The sequence below is a fragment of the Centrocercus urophasianus genome, unplaced genomic scaffold, assembly GCF_019232065.1.
Source record: "Centrocercus urophasianus isolate 14NV4802_14NV808 unplaced genomic scaffold, USGS_Curo_1.0 seq_12, whole genome shotgun sequence".
NCBI lineage: Eukaryota > Metazoa > Chordata > Aves > Galliformes > Phasianidae > Centrocercus > Centrocercus urophasianus.
In genome coordinates, this window is record NW_024884364.1 from 67275982 (window position 1) to 67296812 (window position 20831).

At 38.2% G+C, this 20831-nt stretch overlaps 1 protein-coding gene across 1 annotated transcript in view; it reads right to left on the reverse strand.

The window, feature by feature from the left end:
- The window catches only part of PCCA (propionyl-CoA carboxylase subunit alpha), a 191709-nt gene that overhangs the window by 67218 nt on the left and 103660 nt on the right, over nt 1-20831 (reverse strand). Inside the window, exon 14 of the mRNA XM_042811087.1 lies at nt 342-440. Within this exon, the coding sequence (XP_042667021.1) occupies nt 342-440 (99 nt within the window). The remainder of the gene's footprint in view (nt 1-341; nt 441-20831) is intronic.

The window sequence follows — 20831 nt, forward strand, 5'->3', positions numbered from 1 at the left end:
GATGAGGAGGAGAAAACTTCCACTGCCATACCCCACCTTTTTGTAAACAGTAATTCCAGCCACCTAGGAAAAAGATACTAGGAAACTGGAGTAAATTTCTAAAATAAGCAACTTCTAATTAGATGGAAGGTGTTTGAAACTCCAAGTGAGGAACTCTAAGAGAAGCTCATTTCACTGAAGGTCTGAATGCATTCAAAACTCAAAGACTCCATTATTCACACAGCACAGCATAATTTTTATGATATGGAAAGTTTAGACCCCACGTATCAACATTTTTGCATCTAGAGGCAAGAATCTAAAAGTTAGTTCAGCTGCACAGATAAAGGGGATGGTAAATTTACCTGTACAGTCCTCTGAGTGCCATCGATGGTGACAGACAACAAGGGTAGAGCCAGGTTCCACTCACTGGTCACATTTACTTTCATCCCATCAACTTCCACCTGTTGTGACACCAAACAAGGCTGTTACCATAAAGACAGACAGAAAACTGATCTCAAGTTCATTACTGCATACAAAGCAGCGACCATTTTAAAACAGATGGCTCCCAAACAACCTGTCATGTTTACTGCTTCTGCCATAAAAGACAGGGTCCAACAACAGAGTCTTCTAGCTATCTCTGGGGAGAGGTGAAGGACCTGTGAACAGCTGCCTCCAAGTAGCAAGGTTTCAAGTGATTTCCAGCAAGTAACAAACAGCCATCCAACTTTTAAACCTATCTGGACATGCTACATTTACTGCAATTAGACAAGTAATGCATATAAATTCCAGTGACACCTTGCAACCCACACAACAGGGCTTGCATATAATATTCTCTCCAAGGACCAAGGGAAGAACTTCTCCTATGCTTCTAATGAAGGGTTTTGCATTGTTATCTTAATTAATATGAGGCAGTAATTAATTCTTTGGTGTTTTGTCTCAAAAGTCTAGAAAAACTTTGCAAATTCTGTCATGTTTTTTCTCAATATACAGCTGATCAGAGGAACGAATTTCTGACTTGAATATCAATATGATTACACGAGTAGCAATTTCCCAAAAAAAAACCCAAAAAACCCCATGATCTTAATACAAGAACATTTCTGTGTAAAAATTCCTGAGTTCTGGAGGAAGTATAGGCATACTTGTGTATCACAGAGAAGGTGTAATGACATTTCCCTTGTTCTTCCACTGAATAATATGCACGTAACTCATTCAACGCTATACAAGCCTGAGAGAAAGAGATGGATTATAAAAAAAATATATTACTATGAATGGAATAAAATAATTACTGATTAATATCTGTGGCATGTTTTGAATGTCATCATGCTATCAGATGTTGGTAAATAATATTTCATTTAGAAGATTTCCTATAAATAGAAGAAAAAATAAGGTTGGCCGATTTCCCTCCTCTCTCAAAATCTCAGAATATTTGCAATCACTGAATTGCAGACAAAACTGATAACGACACAAAATATTGCATACATTCTCAACAAACTACAATGAAATGACTGCATCTGGAATAAAATTGAGCCCACATTTTGTGAAACAAAACTTATAAAACCTTCTCTTTTAGATCTCAGACTAATCATTATTTCATCTTACAATGAGAACAGGCAACTGCAATCTTAGCGTAGCTTAAAAGAAATCCATAGCAGCCAAGTGCAGAGGAGCAATATGTAATTCAATATTTTTTTTTTCAGCTAAGGAAAAAAAAATCTAGCTTAAAAATCCTCTAATTTTATAGACTTTAGTTCAGAGCATAAAATCTGACTTATAGTGATACAATCTACTCAATTCCTGGAGGCTTTAGCTAAAAATAAAGTTACATGCACAGAACATGAAGAAAAACAAGTCATTTACAATGGTTCAGCAACAGGCCAGATTAGCTGGCATGCTTCAAGTACTTTACACTGCTCCAGTGATGCAAAACAGCCATAAACCTGACTTGAGTTAAACCAGACCTGCAGCTGGTTTGCATTCCCAGAGCACAGAAAAGCAGCTGGAAAGCACCAGTGGATCCAGCTCACTCATTCCCAGCAAACCTGAATCAGCAAATACTGCCTTTATTGGGAACAGCGATCTGAAAAAGTCTGGAGAAAAGCAAATCTGGTGCTCTGCCTCAACAACCTTTGATTAGCAACTGAACTCTGCTAAAACAATTACTCAAAAAGCTATCTGTTACTATCACTGTAACAAAGAAAGACCGTCTGCATTCGAACCAGGCCTGAAAATATCATTTGCCATGTTTCTCCAAGGGAGGAAGAGAGATGCTATAAAAGCATACCAGACCAGGCCACCAAAAGGGTTCAGCTGTACACCATGCTTTTTGCACTGCAGGATTATCTATAATCTTATTGAAGGGTGTTCCAGTGACAAGATATAACTCAGTATCTCCACTCCAAATTCAATTTAATAATTCTCTCTTTCACCACTGTTCAGAAAAAAACAAAAGTGTGTCACAGCAGTAAATGATTTGCTTAAAATCCCTTACAAAGGTCTATACAAGTCTAGACATCATTGATTCCAGATTAAATTAGTATGAAGGAATTTCTGGTGGAAATCTCCCTAAAGAACAGATGCTAAAGTTAAAGCCTACAGCAAGTCTAAAGAAACTGGCTCTTTAGGAAAACAAGCATACAACATATTGCCTTGCCTATGTTTTCTCCATTCAAGAAAGAATAAAGGGTTAGAAGGAAAAAGAAGGAAGAAAAAGCACTGTCTGAACCAATGCTTGCCTCAGTAAACTGCAGCAGTCTTCTCAGAGCATAGAGCTACATGCTCTTAGGCAGCTGCTTTCATCTGCTAATAATGAATAAATGTGGCATGGTAGTGGTGAAAATATATATCTTTATATTTTTAATAGTATTGTTTGTCCCTGTGTAAGGCCAAAAAAGATAAAAGCAGCCACAGTCCTCCTTTACAAGTATTTTGAAGTCAGAAGTCTCTGTATACGAGGGCCTCAGAAAAAAGAATGGTAATAAACACTGTTAGAGAAGTCACACAGCTTACTCTACGGTCACAACTTGCAGAATTTCACTGCTATGCACCTGAACCAGTAGCAGCCCCTTCAATTCTTGTGGACTGAGTTCCTGATGTTCCTGATGTAAGCATAACACTTAACCAATAGTGCAAAGAGCTGCAAAGCATAAACTGCATTCCGTTTCCTTTAAATAACATCATTTGTCATTCTATATGCGTGTCAGGCAATTAGAGGAGGCAGCACAAGCCTGAGTGTTATAGCCCTGTTAATTTACTAATGCAGAGTCTCACATACATCTGGCACATGTCACTTCTTCTCTCCTGGAAATGAAGGTGGTTTTCCAGGAGACTGGAGGGCAGCTCGAGCAGTTGCTTCCTGCCCGATGCTGACCTGCATTATGCCTGTAGATCTTCATGTCAGCCTTGAGTCGGACTAACTTAAAACTTGTCTCTGAGAACAATGTTGAATTCAACTTTAACTTGATGCTTTTGGCCTAATTTCTGGTCTATAGTGTCCTGTCTGATGATGCCTACTGGAAGTACTGGACATATGTGGCAGAAGGTCTGCAGAGATGGCCTCTGAGCACTGTCCCATGTCAAAGCAGAGCCAGCTCCAGATACTTCAAAAGGGACCTGATGTTGGCCATCACCAATGGAGAGCTCTCTCCTCCTTCTTGTATATGCTTTTTCCCCCATTGTTTAGCCTATATTTGCTAGTGGCAAAGGATCTGATTGATTACCCATAAAGCATTCAATTTTTTTAGGATCACAACACGGAAGAAACGATGGAGTGCACCTTTGACAAGTAGTTGGCACAGTCAACACTGTAGGGCACCACTGTCATCCACAAAGTCTACAGCAGCCAGAGAAATGAGCAAATGGGAGCTTATTGAAGTTTAAGAGAAGTTATTAAGTCCACCACATGGTGAAAAGAATCTCTTGTAATGATACAGACTGGGACTTGACTGGCTGGGGAACAGCTCTGTAAAAAAAGGACCAGGAGATCTGAGCAGACATGAGAGCTGGACATAAATAAGGCAGCAGCATGCCCTGAAGATAAAAATGTCTAGCAGCATCCTGCTCTGTTGCTAGACAGAAGTGATTATTTCCCTCTACTCAATATTCATAAGATCACATTTAGATACTGGATCCAAAAGAAAGACAGTGATTTTGCTAATAAATTACACAAAGTTCGCATTAGCCCATTCCTCTTGCCCGCCTAGGTCCCACTGGGTGGCAGCACTGCCCTTAACTGTATAGAACAGTTCCAACCATTCTATGCTATCTCTTAACATTTATGACCATGCACTTCCATTATCTCCTCCAGATCAGTGATAAAATTGTCAAATGGGAATGGTATCAAGATAGACCCCAGCAGTGCTCTACTTTCTGATGACCTCTGAGGACAGTACAAACCATTAAGCACGACCCAATGAGCCTGACCACTTAATCGGTTTTTCACCCACCTTGATGTGCAAGATGGTGTCAAAAGACTGGTTAAAATCAAGTTAAACAACACTTGCTGCTCTCTGCTAGTCCACAAATCCAGTCAATTTACCAAGGCAGTCAGGTGGCTTAACTCCTGGTAAATTAATGCTTACAATTCCTTATGCCTATAATTCCTTCTTGGTATGCCCAAAAATGTGCCTCAATAGGATTCACTTCATGATCTTTCCAGAGACCAATATAAGGCTGACCAAGGTGCTATTCCCTGGGTTTTGCTTTTGGCCTTTTCTGAAGATTGATACAACACTCACTTTTCTCCAGTCATGAGATACTTTCCACAACCTCCATGCCCTTTCAAAGACAGTGAAGTCTTGCCATTACATCCATGAGTTTTCTCATTTTGTCTGGTGCAGTTGGTCTGGTCACATGGACTGCCATGGGTTAAACTCCCTCAATAACCAGCTTAATCTGCATCTACCACCAGTTGTTCTCCTCCTTGAATTCTTTCAATAAATCACAGAGGTCTAGAAGACCTTGCTGGTGAAGAATGAAGCCAAGAAATCATCAGGTATGTTCGACTTACCCATGACTGCTGTTACTAAATCACTTGCCATGTAAAGTTGCTTTAAGCCTGGAAATAGAGTCTTTCAAATAAAAAGCTGAACTCATTGATTCCTTTATGACAGCATATCTTTGATTCAAATTAACTGGCTGCTTTAGATGCACTATATCTTGTAATTGTTGACAAAAATATACTCACATCACATTAACAGGGACTGACCTTTTTTCTTTTTTTTTTTTTTTTAATGTGACTGTAAGGGTAGTTAGTTTTACTTTTGAAGTGGTTGTCCAGATGCTTTCAAAAGGAAGTTAAAATATGAGTTTCAACCTCATTAAAAAGGTCTCTTTTTTTAAAACAAACTTTTCTTTTGTTCATATCAGTACTTACTTTTAAAAAAGACCCCAAGAGAGAGTTCCAGTCTATAGATCACTCGTCCTGAAAGAAGCTCTGTTAACTATAGATCATGTCCTTTTGTGCCAAACTAGATCAAGCAATTTATTCAGTGCATGACTGCAGGAGAGAAACTCATTTGCTCTAAGTGTCATCAAGGCAGTCTTTTACCTGCTATGAACAAGACCAGAAATCTGAATTGCTGGGCTTTCATTTCAAATGCACATTTTGACATCGTGTGGGGTGCCATCATTTCTTTCAAAATTTCAAAGTATTAAGCACATTCATAGAAGACACAGTCCATAATCACAAGAATAGCAAATAGCCCATAACCACTAGAATAAAGCAAACACGTGCACGCATTCAAATTATCTCTCTTTGCTTTAAAGTAGCACATACAGATGCAAATTACCATTAGCTGCTTTGGTTTATCTCACTTTAGAAGTAGAAGCATGTCAGCCTAGAGACAAGGAGAGGAGCACACAACAGATATCAGCTTCTCAGATTAACAACAACATTATCAAACAAAACAAAATTAGAGAAGCAATGGCCTTCATCACCTCTAATCAGCAAATGCTTTCTTCTACACTTCACCAGGGAAGACATCCTCTCTGTAAAACCTAGAGCTGTACACAGCAAAAAACACTCCACCATGGCAAATACTTTGCTTCACTACTTCAGTTTTCTTTGTAGAGTCATTGCTAAGATGATGTCTCATATCTGTAACCCGCCCAAGCCTTCTAAAATTAAGAAAAAAAACAGAAAGCAAGCAAAAAAAAATTAAAAATACAGCAATAAAAGAAATCAGCTGTTAGGAAATAATCTAAATTTGATGGCAACAGCTTCAGGCACAAAAACCGCATCTGGTTTGGGGAATATGTGCATTTGTTGCTATAGGTCCAAAGTAGAAGAGAAGAAAGACTTGCTTTGCTTTTCCTGTTGCTCTATGACAAATGCCCTAGCACCAACGTAGGTATAAGAATTGTTCTGAGATGGACAGAAAATGGTGCAAGTGGTTCAAAACAGTACTGCTACTTTCCTGTGCACACTGGGCTCTTTCAAGTTTGCACTACAATCCAGTTTTCCTTGATTGACAGGATAATGTGCTGGGAATATTCTCCTTTACTTTCTTGAAAGGGTCTAGCATTGAAGCCAATGGTAGAATCTGGGTAATTAAAAGCATTACGTTGGAACTGAAAAATACGTTGGTAAAATAAATATTTACAAGGTAGACGATGCTGTTTTAGGAGCTTTGGACTCATAAGTCATGCCTACATACTGAAATCACTAAGCGAGCCTGATTCCTAAATGACCTTCTGCTGCAGTTTCCATTTTTCTTCCTGTTCAGAGGGACAAAGGTATCCCACTCTGCAATCTACAAAATCATACCACAGTGTCACCACAAAATATGACAGTCTAAAATTCGTACCATCATTTCAGACAAACAATATATTTTGAAACCATTGCCTTTTAACTTGGGGAGAGGGGTGCAAATCAATATTGGCTACTGAGAAACTCCCAGTATCACTATCACAGTGTTTTGGAAAGATAACAGAATATGTATTAGGAAGATCTCTTAAACAACAACTAAAATTAAAGGGGACAAGCAGACCTGCATAGACATCCCCAGCATTAAAAAATATCAATTCCTACTGGCTTGTTTTCTATCTCCTTTCTAGACTGAGGATTTTGCATTAGATAGACTTTCAGGTCTGGTCTAAACGAAGCACACCACAGCAACCTGAAGAGCATTTGAAATCATAAGAACTATGTCCATCAACTGAGCAAGAGTATACTACTTCATTCACAACTTGATAGAGAAATCCAATAAAATCAGCAGGCTCCAAAACAGCCAACGAGAAAGAAAAAACACTTTATATTGTATTTGGAAGTTGTATTGCTCCTTAATTTTGTTACACAGAGTAGGTGACTACATTTCCCATTCTACTACCATGGCAGCAAGGCTATCTTCTCTTCGGATTAGTAAAGTGTTAGAATAAGCAATAGTAAAACAAGTGCCTTTGATTTGACATTGTGTAGTGACAAGAAGAAAGTACAATGGGTATGGATTTCATCCAGCAGTTCCAACCTGCTGCTCTCAGCTGTCACAACAGGACAAAGGTCAGAAGTAGTGCTTAGGATATCCCCAGCACAAGGTTATTCACCATATAAACTAAAAGCTTTACATGCAAAATATCTGCTGCTGCTACATATCTTCTCCAAATTGCCCATTATGTGCTTCAAGACAATATGCAATTACTTCTATAGCCAAACCTGCTTTATATCATATGCAATCCAATGCATTCCCTTATTCAAACTTCCAATGGGGCACATTAATTCACTGGATTAAGGAAAAAGTGTGACAACGGACAGATTAGTTATATGGCTTCTTATTTAAATATTTTCTTACTTACAGCCAGAAGACAAAAAAGCAACTTTAATTTTTGAAATAAAAATAAGGACTGGGGAAGAGGAGGCTAGATGCAATAACAAATCTTTAAAACTACTTCCATTGTTTCATTTATTTCCAATTTTAATAACTTTAAAATCAGAGTATTTGATGACTTTCAAATCTAGTCAAAAGTAATATCAGATGCTTACCAGAACCCTTCTCTCAATGCCTGCTCCCCAAATAAATACTTGAATCATCTCTCCTGGGTATGTTTGGCCATTACCAGGACAAGAATTCACATTTTTATCAAACTCACCAGCCAACTTGCAGGGAAAAAAAAAGAACTGTAAGGAATTACCAGAAGTAATAGAAGGCATATCTACCGGTGAGCCCTTCCTCTAGCTTTTAAAATAGGTTCAGAATAGGAAACAAGAATGACATGGCTCCACAGGTATCAGCGATAAACAGAAAAGAGAGAAACACTTGCCTGTGCACAAGGTAAAAAAAGGAAAAGCTGAAGCAGCTGGGAGAAGTTGAGATATCAGAAGAGCCATAAGTCATTCACACAGAAGAGGAAACACTAAAAAAGTTTTGCAGCATTTCCATAAGCTGAACAAATGGTATAGCAATCTAAAACAGATGTTTACATCTAATGCTGTTTACCTTACCACTTAATGGGATCACACTGTTTATATTAAACTGATAGTCATGAATTCACTGAAAAGGCAGAAAAGTATGACGGTGAATAGACATCTCTTTGAATTCTCCATTTTCCCATAGTTTCAGCTATGCACATTCAAAGAGGTGTCAGGGATTTGCTACTGACTTTTACCAGGGGAAATTCAAATTCACTGTGCTAATAGCATAGTTCAATGTTTTCTTCAGAAAGACCACAAACATTACATTCTATTTCTATTTGATGTGTTGGGTTGAGTAATTCTAATTATGTTTTTAGCACATAAAAGTGGATACGGAAACTGTTCCACAAGTTGTTTGGAACATTCAATTTTCCAATCTACGTAAACGTAGGGGAAAAAGTGAAGTGCACACCCTGAAATAATTTGGCATTAGAGACAAATTACTGACATCCTCTAGCATTAAACAAAGATAATTTCCTCACCAGAGAAACCTCATGGAGTGATTACAATATTGTAACTACAAAACTGCAGTCAGCACCTGCTAAATAACCTTTGTATATTAATTGTCTATAAATATTCAGACTTTTGGCAAATCAAATATACCTATTTTTTAACAGTAGTCAACAAAGATTGAAAAAGTTTTGGACTGTTGTAAATGAAAGACTTGTCACTCTTTAAGTCAAATATTTACTGCAAAAATGAGTAATTCCAGAGATACCTATTTAGAAGAAAATGCACAAAGAATACAAAGCAATAATGTTATCCAAGTCTTAGCCAGCAAAGAAAAAGGCATTTTGATATTACTGTGTATTGCTTTCATCTTTTAAATACCAAGAGAAATGCATGTATTTATTTTTGAAGGTTTTGTTGCAAAATGCTTATTTTTCACATAAACATATCATAAACCTTTTTATAAATACACTTTGGGACCTTTCAGAAACTCTGTTAATATTTCTTGTTTGTAATTACTATCTTAATTTTTCTAGGATACTTCTCTAAAACTTTGAAAGACAAAACACAATCTAAGAGACATCATTTCACATTCTCCAGTGCAGCCACAAAACAGAAGTGGAATTCCAAAGATGAGAAGATGTGGGAAGTTTAACTATGGATCATAACGCTTCAAAGCCTTAACAGTCCCGAGAGACAGTAACATTTTCCTACTTTCCCTAGCACTTCAAACAAAGGTCCAATTCCTGACCCCCATAACCCTGGCCAGACTCCATCTCACATGCACTGAAAAATCATGCTATGTGGCAGATAGAAACCTTCATACACTCACTGCACAAGTAATCTACTATCCTATTTAAAACATTCTCCCCTCTGCCAGGGGGATCATTGCTCTCAGAGCAGTAACCAGTCCACACCACTTGACCAGAGACTATAAAGACAGTATGTATTTAGGGTGCAAAAACAATTGGTGCCTACCTCTGGGGCTATGCTACAGGGAAGCAATCAGCCTATCTTCTGAATTCAAAGTATGAAATTCATTCTCCCTCATTAAGAAGCAAACCTAATTTTAACACTTAACACAAAGTAGTTGGAAGTGTCACAAAGACTGGAAGGTCCTAGGCAAAAGGGAACATTAAAGATGGTTCTCTGTACGAGACTGTATTCCAAAACAGGAGAAAACGTAACTACACAAGGTGCTCTTTGGAGAAATAGGGCTTTCAGCAATCTGCACCTGAAACCCAAAGCATCAACGCAGTTCACATGGGAAATCTAGGAGACGGTACATCAAGCAAAACAAAATCAAAGCAAAACCAAAAGAAAAATGGGTAAGACGTCCTCCATTATTTTTAGAGATTTAAGGGACTTTGCAATTATGTCAACAGGATATCAATGCAAATATATCAACAAGAAATGTAATCCAAGTACAAATTCACGTAAAACGGAATATGAAGTGTTTTAAAAGCTAAACATTTTCAAAGGAAATCCACAATAAGATGAGGGGAAAAAAAATGGAGAAAAAAAAGGTAAATTAAAAAAAAACCAACAACCAAGAGTGAAGAAAACTGAGCTTGACATTCAAGAAAGAGTCAAAACAGCTAATATAACCCCACAGAAGAAGAGCAAGGGACAAAATCTCAGACAGGGAAATTACAGTGCCTGTATAAACGGGGACCCTACGTAGAAAGGCATATTAATGAAGCTAAATTCATGCATTAAAAATCAAACATATTCTAAGCGGAAGAGAGAGGACTATTAAAAAACCCTTGTATAATTGTTTATAAATAATTCAAGGCCTCATTATTCAAAAGAAGGTGACAAATGAGGACAGTACAGAAAGAGCAACAAGGACAGAAGGGGGGCTTGAATATACTGTTACACAAAATGGCAAAAAGTTGAAAGGGTCAGCGTTCAAATGATTAGCAACAGGCCTACCTAATACCACACCAGCACAGTTGCTTCCTGTCTAAAATGACCTCCAAGACACTACCTCGTCCAATGCTTTGACTTTCAGCTAGACTTTGGCAGAGGACAGGCAGGAATAGCAACGATGAGCTGAAAATTTCCAAAATGTGTTATTATTGTGGCTCTTGACTGATATAAGCAATGAGAGGGAATTGAGGGGAAAAATTACAATGAATCAGGAAGAATTCGGGCTCAGTGAATAACCTGTGTGAACCACTGCCTCCTTCACCTGGGCTTCTTCTATTAGCTGTGTGATAAATGCCTGTTTTCTATTAGCTATGTGATTAAAAAAAAAAAGACAATCATCCCTTCAGAACTTCCCCAACTGCCTTTCCCAAGTGCACGAATAAAGATGTTTTCCAAGACTACTGCCCTTCTCTGAGGGACTGGAACGACCCTAAGAGCAGAGAAACAGGATTTGGGCTCCTTTGCTTTCTTTACAAGGCGGAATGCAGCAAAGAGCTATCAGGAAACAAAATAATACCCTACTCCTAAATCTTGCAAACAGATCCTTATGACATAGCAGTGTGTCAGCCTTATGCACATTTTCAGAAGGCACGCTTCTTTGCCAAACTTACTATTCCTAGCTATAAGCTTCATCAAATAATGAGCTAACAGTTCGTTAAACAAGCTACTTAACCGAGTGCTGCACATACAAGAGTCAGCAGACCCCTGAATGGATGGCTTAAATATTTAAAATAAAATTGTTATCTGGAGCTGAACAACACTGAATGATGCTAGCATGGCATTTATAATTTCTTGTGAAAGAATCCAATAAGCTTTTGTGAATGTCATTGTCAGAACAATACATGATACTGCAAGAGCTATTAGGAAGATACTTCTTGGAAATGAATGACAGCACAAATCATGAACAAGCCTGAGTTTTCATACAGACATTAAATACATGCCATTTTCAACTTGCTACTACTTGCACCTCCCATAACAATTATTCTCAATTTCTTTTCATCTGTCCCATAAAAAATGATTGCTTCTGCTTTACTTAATCCTCCACTTACATCAACTCTATTGTTCACTTCCTTCCCTTTCATCTTCTCCACATTAATTCCCCACATTGCTTTTGATCTAGCTTTTTTGTTTCCTTTTTCTCCCTACAGGTTCTTCCTGATGAAGAATTTACAGCCATAATGTTCATTTGACGTGCATGGTGATATTTTATTGATTTGCTACTCTATCTATTAGTTTTGTATAACGAATGGCATTATACAAAACACAAGATGGGTTGCATATACCTATATATTGGGTCTTAAAAATCAGTTTAACTGAACTTCAAAAATACTCCACTTCATTGGTAAATATTCATATTTAATTATAAGTGGAGCAGCATATATAAAGAGCAGCCTATGAAAACAAACATTTCCTCCTCACAGTCCACAGAATTCCTCTTTGCCATAGTGACAAGCAAAGTTAATAGAATAATTGCAATTTTCACTGCTGCTAAACAAGAAATAGAAAACCTCTCCAGAGGTTGTTGTGTTGTTGTAACAGATACCCACAGAAACAAATGCACGTTATTTGTGCCCCTTCAAAAAGGATGGTCCTTTTAGAACTAGAAAGACAGTAAGAAGCAGAGCAGCTGATTTTAGCCAATATAAACTATAAACTGTATTTTAAATACATGCTATATTTAGCTTCTAAGGGAAAAACGAAAAGCATTCAGTTTGGGCAATTCTTAAAACTTAGCACTGAATAAAAGCATGTTTTTGTGTTGATAATTTAACAGCCATACCTCAGTACAGGAACCCCTCAGAAAATGATATTACTTCCCATATTTTCTGTATTTTCCTTACCGTAATATCATAAAATCTAAGCTAAATGTTGTACTTACTCAGCTGTATCAAAACCAGTCACTGAACAAAATCTCTGAGCAGTCTCAGGAGTAAAAACCAGAGCTGAGGCACCTTTTATTTCAGCTTCATTCAAACAACGTCTCATGCCTTTCTAGTCAGTAGATGTTAGACTTGGACATACCGGAAAAAGTCTCCAATGGAGAGGCATCAAGGTGATGAAGAGATGGAATCAACTCTTGTTTCAGGAGAGGCTAAGAGCTGGAACTGCTCAGCCTGGAGGAGGCTCAGGAGGGATTTTATCAAGGTCTGTAAATACCCAGATAGAGGCTGCAAAGAAGACGGAGCCAAGTCCTGCTCAGTGGTATCCAGTGCCAGGACAGGAGGCCATGGGCACAGACTGTATCCCCGGAGGCTCCCCCTGAACACCAGGAGCAGTGCTGCGCTGTGCGGGTGCCGGAGCACTGGCAGCACTGGCACAGGCTGCCCAGAGGCTGTGGGGTCTCCTCCCTGCAGCTCTCCAGAACCGCCTGGCCGTGGGCCTGGGCACCCTGCTCTGGGTGGTGCTGCTGGAGCAGGGGCTGGGACACGGGGACACAGAGGGACACAGAGGGACACAGAGGGACACAGAGGGACACAGAGGGACACAGAGGGCCCTGCCTGCCTCAGCCAGCCTGGGGTTCTGGGATTTCTTTGTATGGAATACTTTAGTATCTCTGAGCTATTATCTTTCGTTCAGAATTAACAAATAAGGATAACAATCCTTTAGTGTAAACGAAGTTTACAAAAAAGCCTATTTTTTTCTGCTCTTAAGAAAATCTATAAAACTACAAAAAGCCTTTTCTCTCTACCCTTCCATATCAATTTTATAAGCAATCATATTCAATTACTACCAGCTTTAAAGACTGACACAAATACACACCTCTGTCAGATCACAGGTGAAGTATCTAAGAAAGGTCAAAATACCCAGAGCAATCAACGCGACCAGCTGTCAGAGCCTTAAACATAATGAAATGCTAAAATTCTATCACTGAATCTTTTATAACTACACAATGATGATTAAAAAAAAAAAAAAAGATGTATTTTTGATATGAATTTTCTAATCAGCGTCAAAACATTTTTGGCACGCTCCTGAATAACAATTTTATGAAAACAGAATTCTAATGGTCTCATACTGTGACAACACATCCCACGAACTAGAACACCTATCATTTGGGCTTGCTGTTAACTCCTGTTCTCTACAGTGAGAGATCTCTGCTTCTTCACCAGAAGTAGTTTAAAACCTGAGATTTTTTAAGAAGTTAAGGAAGCTCTCCATTTTGCATCACAGCATCTATTGACTAGAAAAATAATGAAAGCTTGTTAACATACATCTAAAATGTAATTATCTGGCTGTGCACTGATCTTCACTGTGGGGAGCTTCCTTGTTATAACCACAACAAAGGTGGTATCTAATCACAGTCATAGCAAGTAGGACTGGGAAAAATGAATATTCACAATTATATGATTGATGACAAGAAACTTTCAGAATTCCCTGTGTTTGATGAACTTTCTATCCAAGAAGCTGCCAACTCTGACATTAAGTTTACAGGTCTTGTTTGTTTGTTAATAATTTCAATATCAGATCACTGAGCAGCTCTGCATGTCTATTTATAGGAACCTTTCTGTCCATGAAGTCGAGGTTGTACAAACAGAATTAGCTTTGATGCTGTTAAGACTGAGGCTCTGAGCGTTCATATTTTCAGATATAGAAAATTTCAGCCACCTCACAATGGAAACTTTCAATACATTTCTTTCTCTGCACAGACAGATAATGTAAAACAAACAGAAACCTATTTTTTAAAATTCTGTGATTCTTTTTAAGATACCAAGCCATCATACACTTCCTTAAAAAAAAAAAAACACACAACTTAGATACCTTAGTATTACATTTTGTATCCAATGTGCCTTTTTTTTTCTTCTTCATACATTTTTTTTTCCAGACAAAAATGACAGTGCTGTATTATAAGTGATAAAAACTGAATATACTTTTGCTATACACATATATCCTGAATCTCCACTCTTGCTGAAGGCATTAGTGCTGTTAATAAAGTTCAAAATTGCTAAATCTTCCCTGCCATTATGTTATGCAGAAAAGAACCTTATGTCTTCAGCAGCAGAGAAAAACTGAATAAAGCAACTCAACTAGGCAGAAAATAGGGACTTGAAGTACCTTATTTACATTCCATCTGTTACACCTAACTATGAATTAGGAGAAGATCAAAATGGAGCCACAGCAATAGAAGTCCTGGTTTCACTACTTTAATTTCATCTGTTGTCATGAGTTTGATCAATAAGGAAAAGGAAATGATTTGGAATTAACTGATCCTTCCATACAATTCCAAACAGCATGTCACAACCACAGAATGGCTCAGGTTGGAAGGGACCTCAAGGATCACGAATCTCCAACCCCTCCCATTTACTCCACCAACTTCCCCATTTACTACTAGACCAGCATGTCAAACCACATATCCCTAAAAGCTCCATTTATTTATTATTTTTTTTTAGGTACATTCTTCTTAATTATAACCCCACAAGGGAAATTTATGTTTTATTCAGTTTGCTCATCATAGGAGCTGTAATACATCCAAACTGTCTAGAGCTGAGACCTGGATCAACAATTGTCAGCTAGGACATAAGCTATCATCAGTTAGTTCCATTTCAAGTTTAGGCAGCTGAACAACTACAGCAGTTTTGGAAGAAAGCATTTTTGAGTTTTGTGAGTTTTTGTCAGAATTCAAGCAACAAAAAGGACAGTAAAGACACAGCATCATTACTATATAAGAGTAAATTTTTCACTCAATTTCCCAAATCTATTGGAAATAAAACAGTAATTTCTTTCATAATGACAGTTACAATACAACTTGAAATTAGTGACTTTGCCAGCTCTCTGCAGCACACGAGTAGATCCTTCTAGTTATTGTCAGGCTTCCAAAGACTGATTTGCCTGAATGCAGCCCCAGCACAGTTCTGCTCCCCCTAACCCAGCTTCTCTGTGCACAGTCCATGCGCCTGAAAGATCTGCATGGTCTTTATGTGAAAAAATCACAGAAAAAGAAGATTTCTCTCCACAACAAGGTATTATTTGTGCTATGACCGTGCTATTTATGCAGATGTTGCTGCTGTATCAGTAAGAATACACATTCCCTCAAAAAAAGTTTCCGCTACTCAATAATTTTAGTGTGGTATCCTTCAACCCAAACCAGGCAAAGCAGCCTTTCTGATCTGGCATGGCATGAACCATGCTTTTTGGGCAGGGCTGCCTGCTGGTAGGCTCCCTAATGCAAAAAGCTAGCAGCGGTTGATACAGATTCACTACAGTTTCAGTTCAAGATGAATCTCTAGTGAACTTTCTTGAAATTTCCAAAGTGGCAGCACAGAGAGTCAGAGGAAGACTTTAAAAAGATGGTGGCACAGGCACTTTTTAGCTAAGGCCTCATACACGCTTTTTGACATGTATTTATGGGGGAATGGCTTCAAGCTACGGCAGGGGAGATTCAGGCTGGACATTAGGAAGTATTACTTTTCAGAAAGGGTGGTCAGGCACTGGAATGGACTGCCCAGGGAGGTGGTGGAGTCACCGAGCCTGGGGGTGTTCAAGGAAAGGCTGGATGTTGTGTTGAGGGACATGGTTTAGTGGGAGCTGTTGGGAATAGGTGAACGGTTGGACTGGGGGATCTTTTAGGTCTTTTCCAACCTTGGTGATTCTATGATTCTATGATTCTATGATTATCCATCTTTTACATAGCTTTACACGTTGATGCACTCTGGAAGGAAATAGCTCATTTCTGCAGAGAGAGGCCTTGGGCAGGCTTTTTCAACAAGATAAGCAGGCTTCTGATCTGTGAATAAGCAAATGTCAGACACTCAGCAGCTCCACAGCAAGAAGAGAAATCTTGGTATCTTTTTTCACCAATCAGCAATTAATGGCCTATTAAAGAACCCTAAGTACTTTCTCATGCAAGTAAATCACAGATTCTCTATTAACAGAAAAATGGATAACAAGACTTTAAAATTTTTGTTATATCCCTGGTGTTGCCAGAAAAATGATCCCTTGAGTGGAAGACATATTCCAACCACTACTATTAGTAGTCTAACAAGAATTTTTTTATATTTGGATGCCTATAATAAAAAAGGAGATTATCATTGCTATTTTAGATAAAGATGCCTTATACTGGAAAGCAAGCATGCAACTTAAGGTAGAATTCTTACAGCACTGAAGCTCAAGGTTATCAAAACCCAAGAAATTCACACAAAATATATTTGCTCAGAAAGTCCAAAAAGTGCAAAAAAAATCCCCAAACCCAACACATTTCTCTCTGACGGAGAGATTTAAGATGCTACAAAACAGAAATGCTATGCTATATATTGCTGTGTGTTAAAATACGATTAAACAGAATGCATAAATTTATGGGAATGTACGCATTTACCTACACACAAAATTTGAAGATAAATACAAGTCCACATATCCATGTAAAAATTATACAAGAAACTTGGATATACAGTAGTGGCAGAAACAGAATGATCCCCACCTCCTTCTTTTCAAATCACATAGTATAAGAAAAATCAAATCACTTCATATTTAAATGAAACCAGACAGTTCCATCATATTCTAATGGTCACCACATCATGAAATTGAAACCATTCCTTAGAAGTGTTTTGCTGTACAAAAGCCATATTATTCCTTCAAATCAAACAGTGTAAGCCAAGGTGGCTACCTGCATAGGTAAAGCTCATCCACAAAAATGTGCACTATAGACTCTTACAGAAGCTATATGTAGAACCTTCCCTGCATGCTTGTTTTTTGCAGGAAAATGATGAAGTTTTCATAAATAATACTTACGTGAAAAGTATCACAATGCTTTAACTTTAACTTTCACATTTACAGTGTCTTTAAAACCTGGAATTGAAAAAATTGTGTTTTGTCTTCCTTTAATTAACAGATTTAAAAGTAATTTCAATTCAGTTAAATGAATGTTTATTTTTTTGCTTAAGCCAAATGAGTATTTAAATCCTTCGGTGGGACAAGATAACAGATTTTAGCAGGGTATTGGCATTATAGGAATCACCAAAAGTACACAGGGCAAAGTGGAGGAATATATCAAGAAACCTGTTGGGGAAGATGACAAATAACATTAAAAAAACTGCTGGAGATAAAGGGTACTGTACAAGTGAAGGGCTCAGGCATCTCTTTTCTTTCAATGTTAATTAATCTTCTACATGCTTTGCACAGATTGGTTTTTAATGCCATCATATAATGAAAAAGAATTAACATAGTAAGATATTCTCAGAGATTATCCCAGCTCATTAAGCTGAATCTAACTTCTAATATTTCCACTGTTTCTCAAACTTTTCATTTACTCTTCAGACATTTCTGAGATATGAGACCAAGTTGCAGAATTTGCATTCAGATTTTTTCCAATCCCAGCACCTGTGACAGGTACCACTGACACAGGTTCAGATTTGGAGTACTGTGATCCAGTTCAAATGTAACACAGGCTACTGTAGACTCAGTTAAAAAAAATAATCCACTAATTTAACTGGAAAAAAAAAATCAAACAACTTAGTTGAAATGGATTAAAGCAATTCATGAAAGTACATTTTAAAGGGTGAGTTAGGTGTAAAACTGAGAGAAAACACAGCATAATTTGTTCAATTTTGAAGAAGAATATACCTGCATATGCTGTTTTTTAATTATGACTGAAGCTATAGAATCTTTAACGCTCTAATTTTAAGTACTGAAATATGCAGGTAATTAGAAAGCATAAAACAGGGATGACACATAATATAGGATATCAAATCAGAATTTATACTGTCATTTCACTTGTTAATCATTCCAGGTAACTGTTCCAGAGGTAAACTTGCTAAAATGATAAACAAATGGACGCCAGCAAAAGATTACAGCCAAAGAATAAAAAGACCAGCATAAATCCACAGAAAGTTCCATCCCAATTCAACAAAGCAGTTAAACGTTCAAACTGACTCAAAATTCCAAAGTTGTTTGTAACATCAAATGTCCTTCCTAATGCCACTTTCAAAAACATTTCCAACCTATTCTGGAAAATATTGCTCATGCTGAACTTTCTGGAGCACACCCTCGGCTATAGAAACGGTTTCTGTTGTGAATAGAGGTTCGGGAGGGAGGTGTTCAATGCATTTAACAGATCACACTCAGCAATGCTCCTAAAAGCATTGATTCTTCAAGTCATTTAGCACTTTAGTGACAGTTTCAAGCACATTTTTACAAACGAAAAGCACATTTTGTGAATTGGGATTTATGACAAATTACAATAAGACAAGTAACAAGTATTCTGCAGGTGAGCCTGAGCAACTTGAAAATCACCTTTGGTTCATTGTGGGTTATTGCCATATCGCACACACAGGCCAAAGAGATTTGATCTCATCACGAACTTTGGCTGGTTGGATGGACTGATGTGACAGTGACCACCCCTTAGTCAGGCACGTCCAAACTGTAGCCCACAGCCCTCGTGAGGCCCAGCACTGCTAGCTGTCCCTTCCCTGCACCACCACGGCAGCTGCTCTGCCCCATTGCTCAGCAACAACCAAACCATCAGTGAGCTACTAACACTGTTCAAGCTGAAACCAGAGCACAGGGGGGGGGGCGCAGTGCAGTGCTGACTCAAGTTATGGCAAATAATTGTTTGCATTTTGATACGCTGGCTGAACACTGTCCTGTGAAAAGTGAAAAACATGCAGCTGGGCATTCTGTTGTGATAAAGGAATTTGAGAACAGGTTTCAAGATTGCTGGAAAAATTATCAATTTTTTTGTATATTTGCAACTCTGTTTTCATTTAACATAAATACATGTTTCAAATGGAAAGTACAGAGTTGCGGCCAGATATTTAACCCAAAAATCAGATCATATCATCAGAAAAAATAGTTCTTGCTTCACACCTCACTCGCACCATCACTCACGGCAGTACACACAGAATCACAGAAAGGTCAGGGTTGGAAGCCACCTCAAGGATCATGAACCTCCAACCCCCTGCCACATGCAGGGCCACCAACCTCCACATTTAATGCTAAACCAGGCTGCCCAGGGCCCCATCCAACCTGGCCTTGAACACCTCCAGGGACGGGGCATCCACAACCTCACTGGGCAGCCTGTTCCAGCACCTCACCACTCTCTCTGTAAAGAACTTCCCACATTTGTGAACAACTGCTGTCAAGGATGAAGTAGGTGAAGAGTAAAATTTCATTAAAAATACCTGATGAGCAGTTGAAAACTCACTAAGAATTACAATCACTGCCATCAAACCAGACTGATGCATCAGTTTCACAAAAACAAGGTTGCATCTCCCACTAGTTTTATGGTTTTGTCGCTCTTTTTTATTGTTTTAATAAAAATATTAAAAACTAAGTTTTGCTACTTATGTACAATAATTATATTATTTTATATAATATAATAATAATTATTTTATTATATACTTTAAATTTGAAGGTCTGCTCCAAATGTAATGCCTCCTGTTTTATTATGTTGGTGGTATGGCAGTGGAGGTTGAACCTTCCCCACAACATCCTGTTACATGTTTTTGCCATGTGACAGATAGTAGCAGAGGGGCTGTCTTATAAAATGGCATCTGAAGTGGAAGTGAAGCAAAGGTGAGGAATCAAATTCATCCATTCTGGAAAAAACGGTGTCCACAGACATTCATCAACACTTGCTAAATGTTTATGGAGATCAAACAGTGGATGTAAGCATAGTGAGCTGGTGGGTGGTACAGTTCAGCAGTGGAGAAAGCAGCTGTGGGTCACCTCCACCGATGCAGGTTTTGATAAGCATGGCATGCAGGCTCAAGTTCATCACTGGTGAAAATACATAGGTAGTGGAGGTGACTATGTTGAAAAATACTGTTCTGTAGCTGAGAATTTGCTCTATCAAGCAGAGGGTACTCTTTGTATTTGTTGCAGTCTCCATGGAAATAAACAGGAGACATTACCTTTGGAGCAACCTGTGGCCCAAGTCAATCTGTCTTCACTCAGAGAAGAGTCCAGGCAAGCTAAAAGGTTGGACCCCCATGCCTTAGGATCTTTCCTCTCTCTACTCAATAGCTCACCTACTACAGAAAGTTCTTTTTTGCCAAGGCCATAAAGGATCCTTTAGCTGTGTAAGGAAGAGGGTCTATTTCTCTGTTTTATCTAAGAAGTTGCTGCTGTCTTGTTCAAG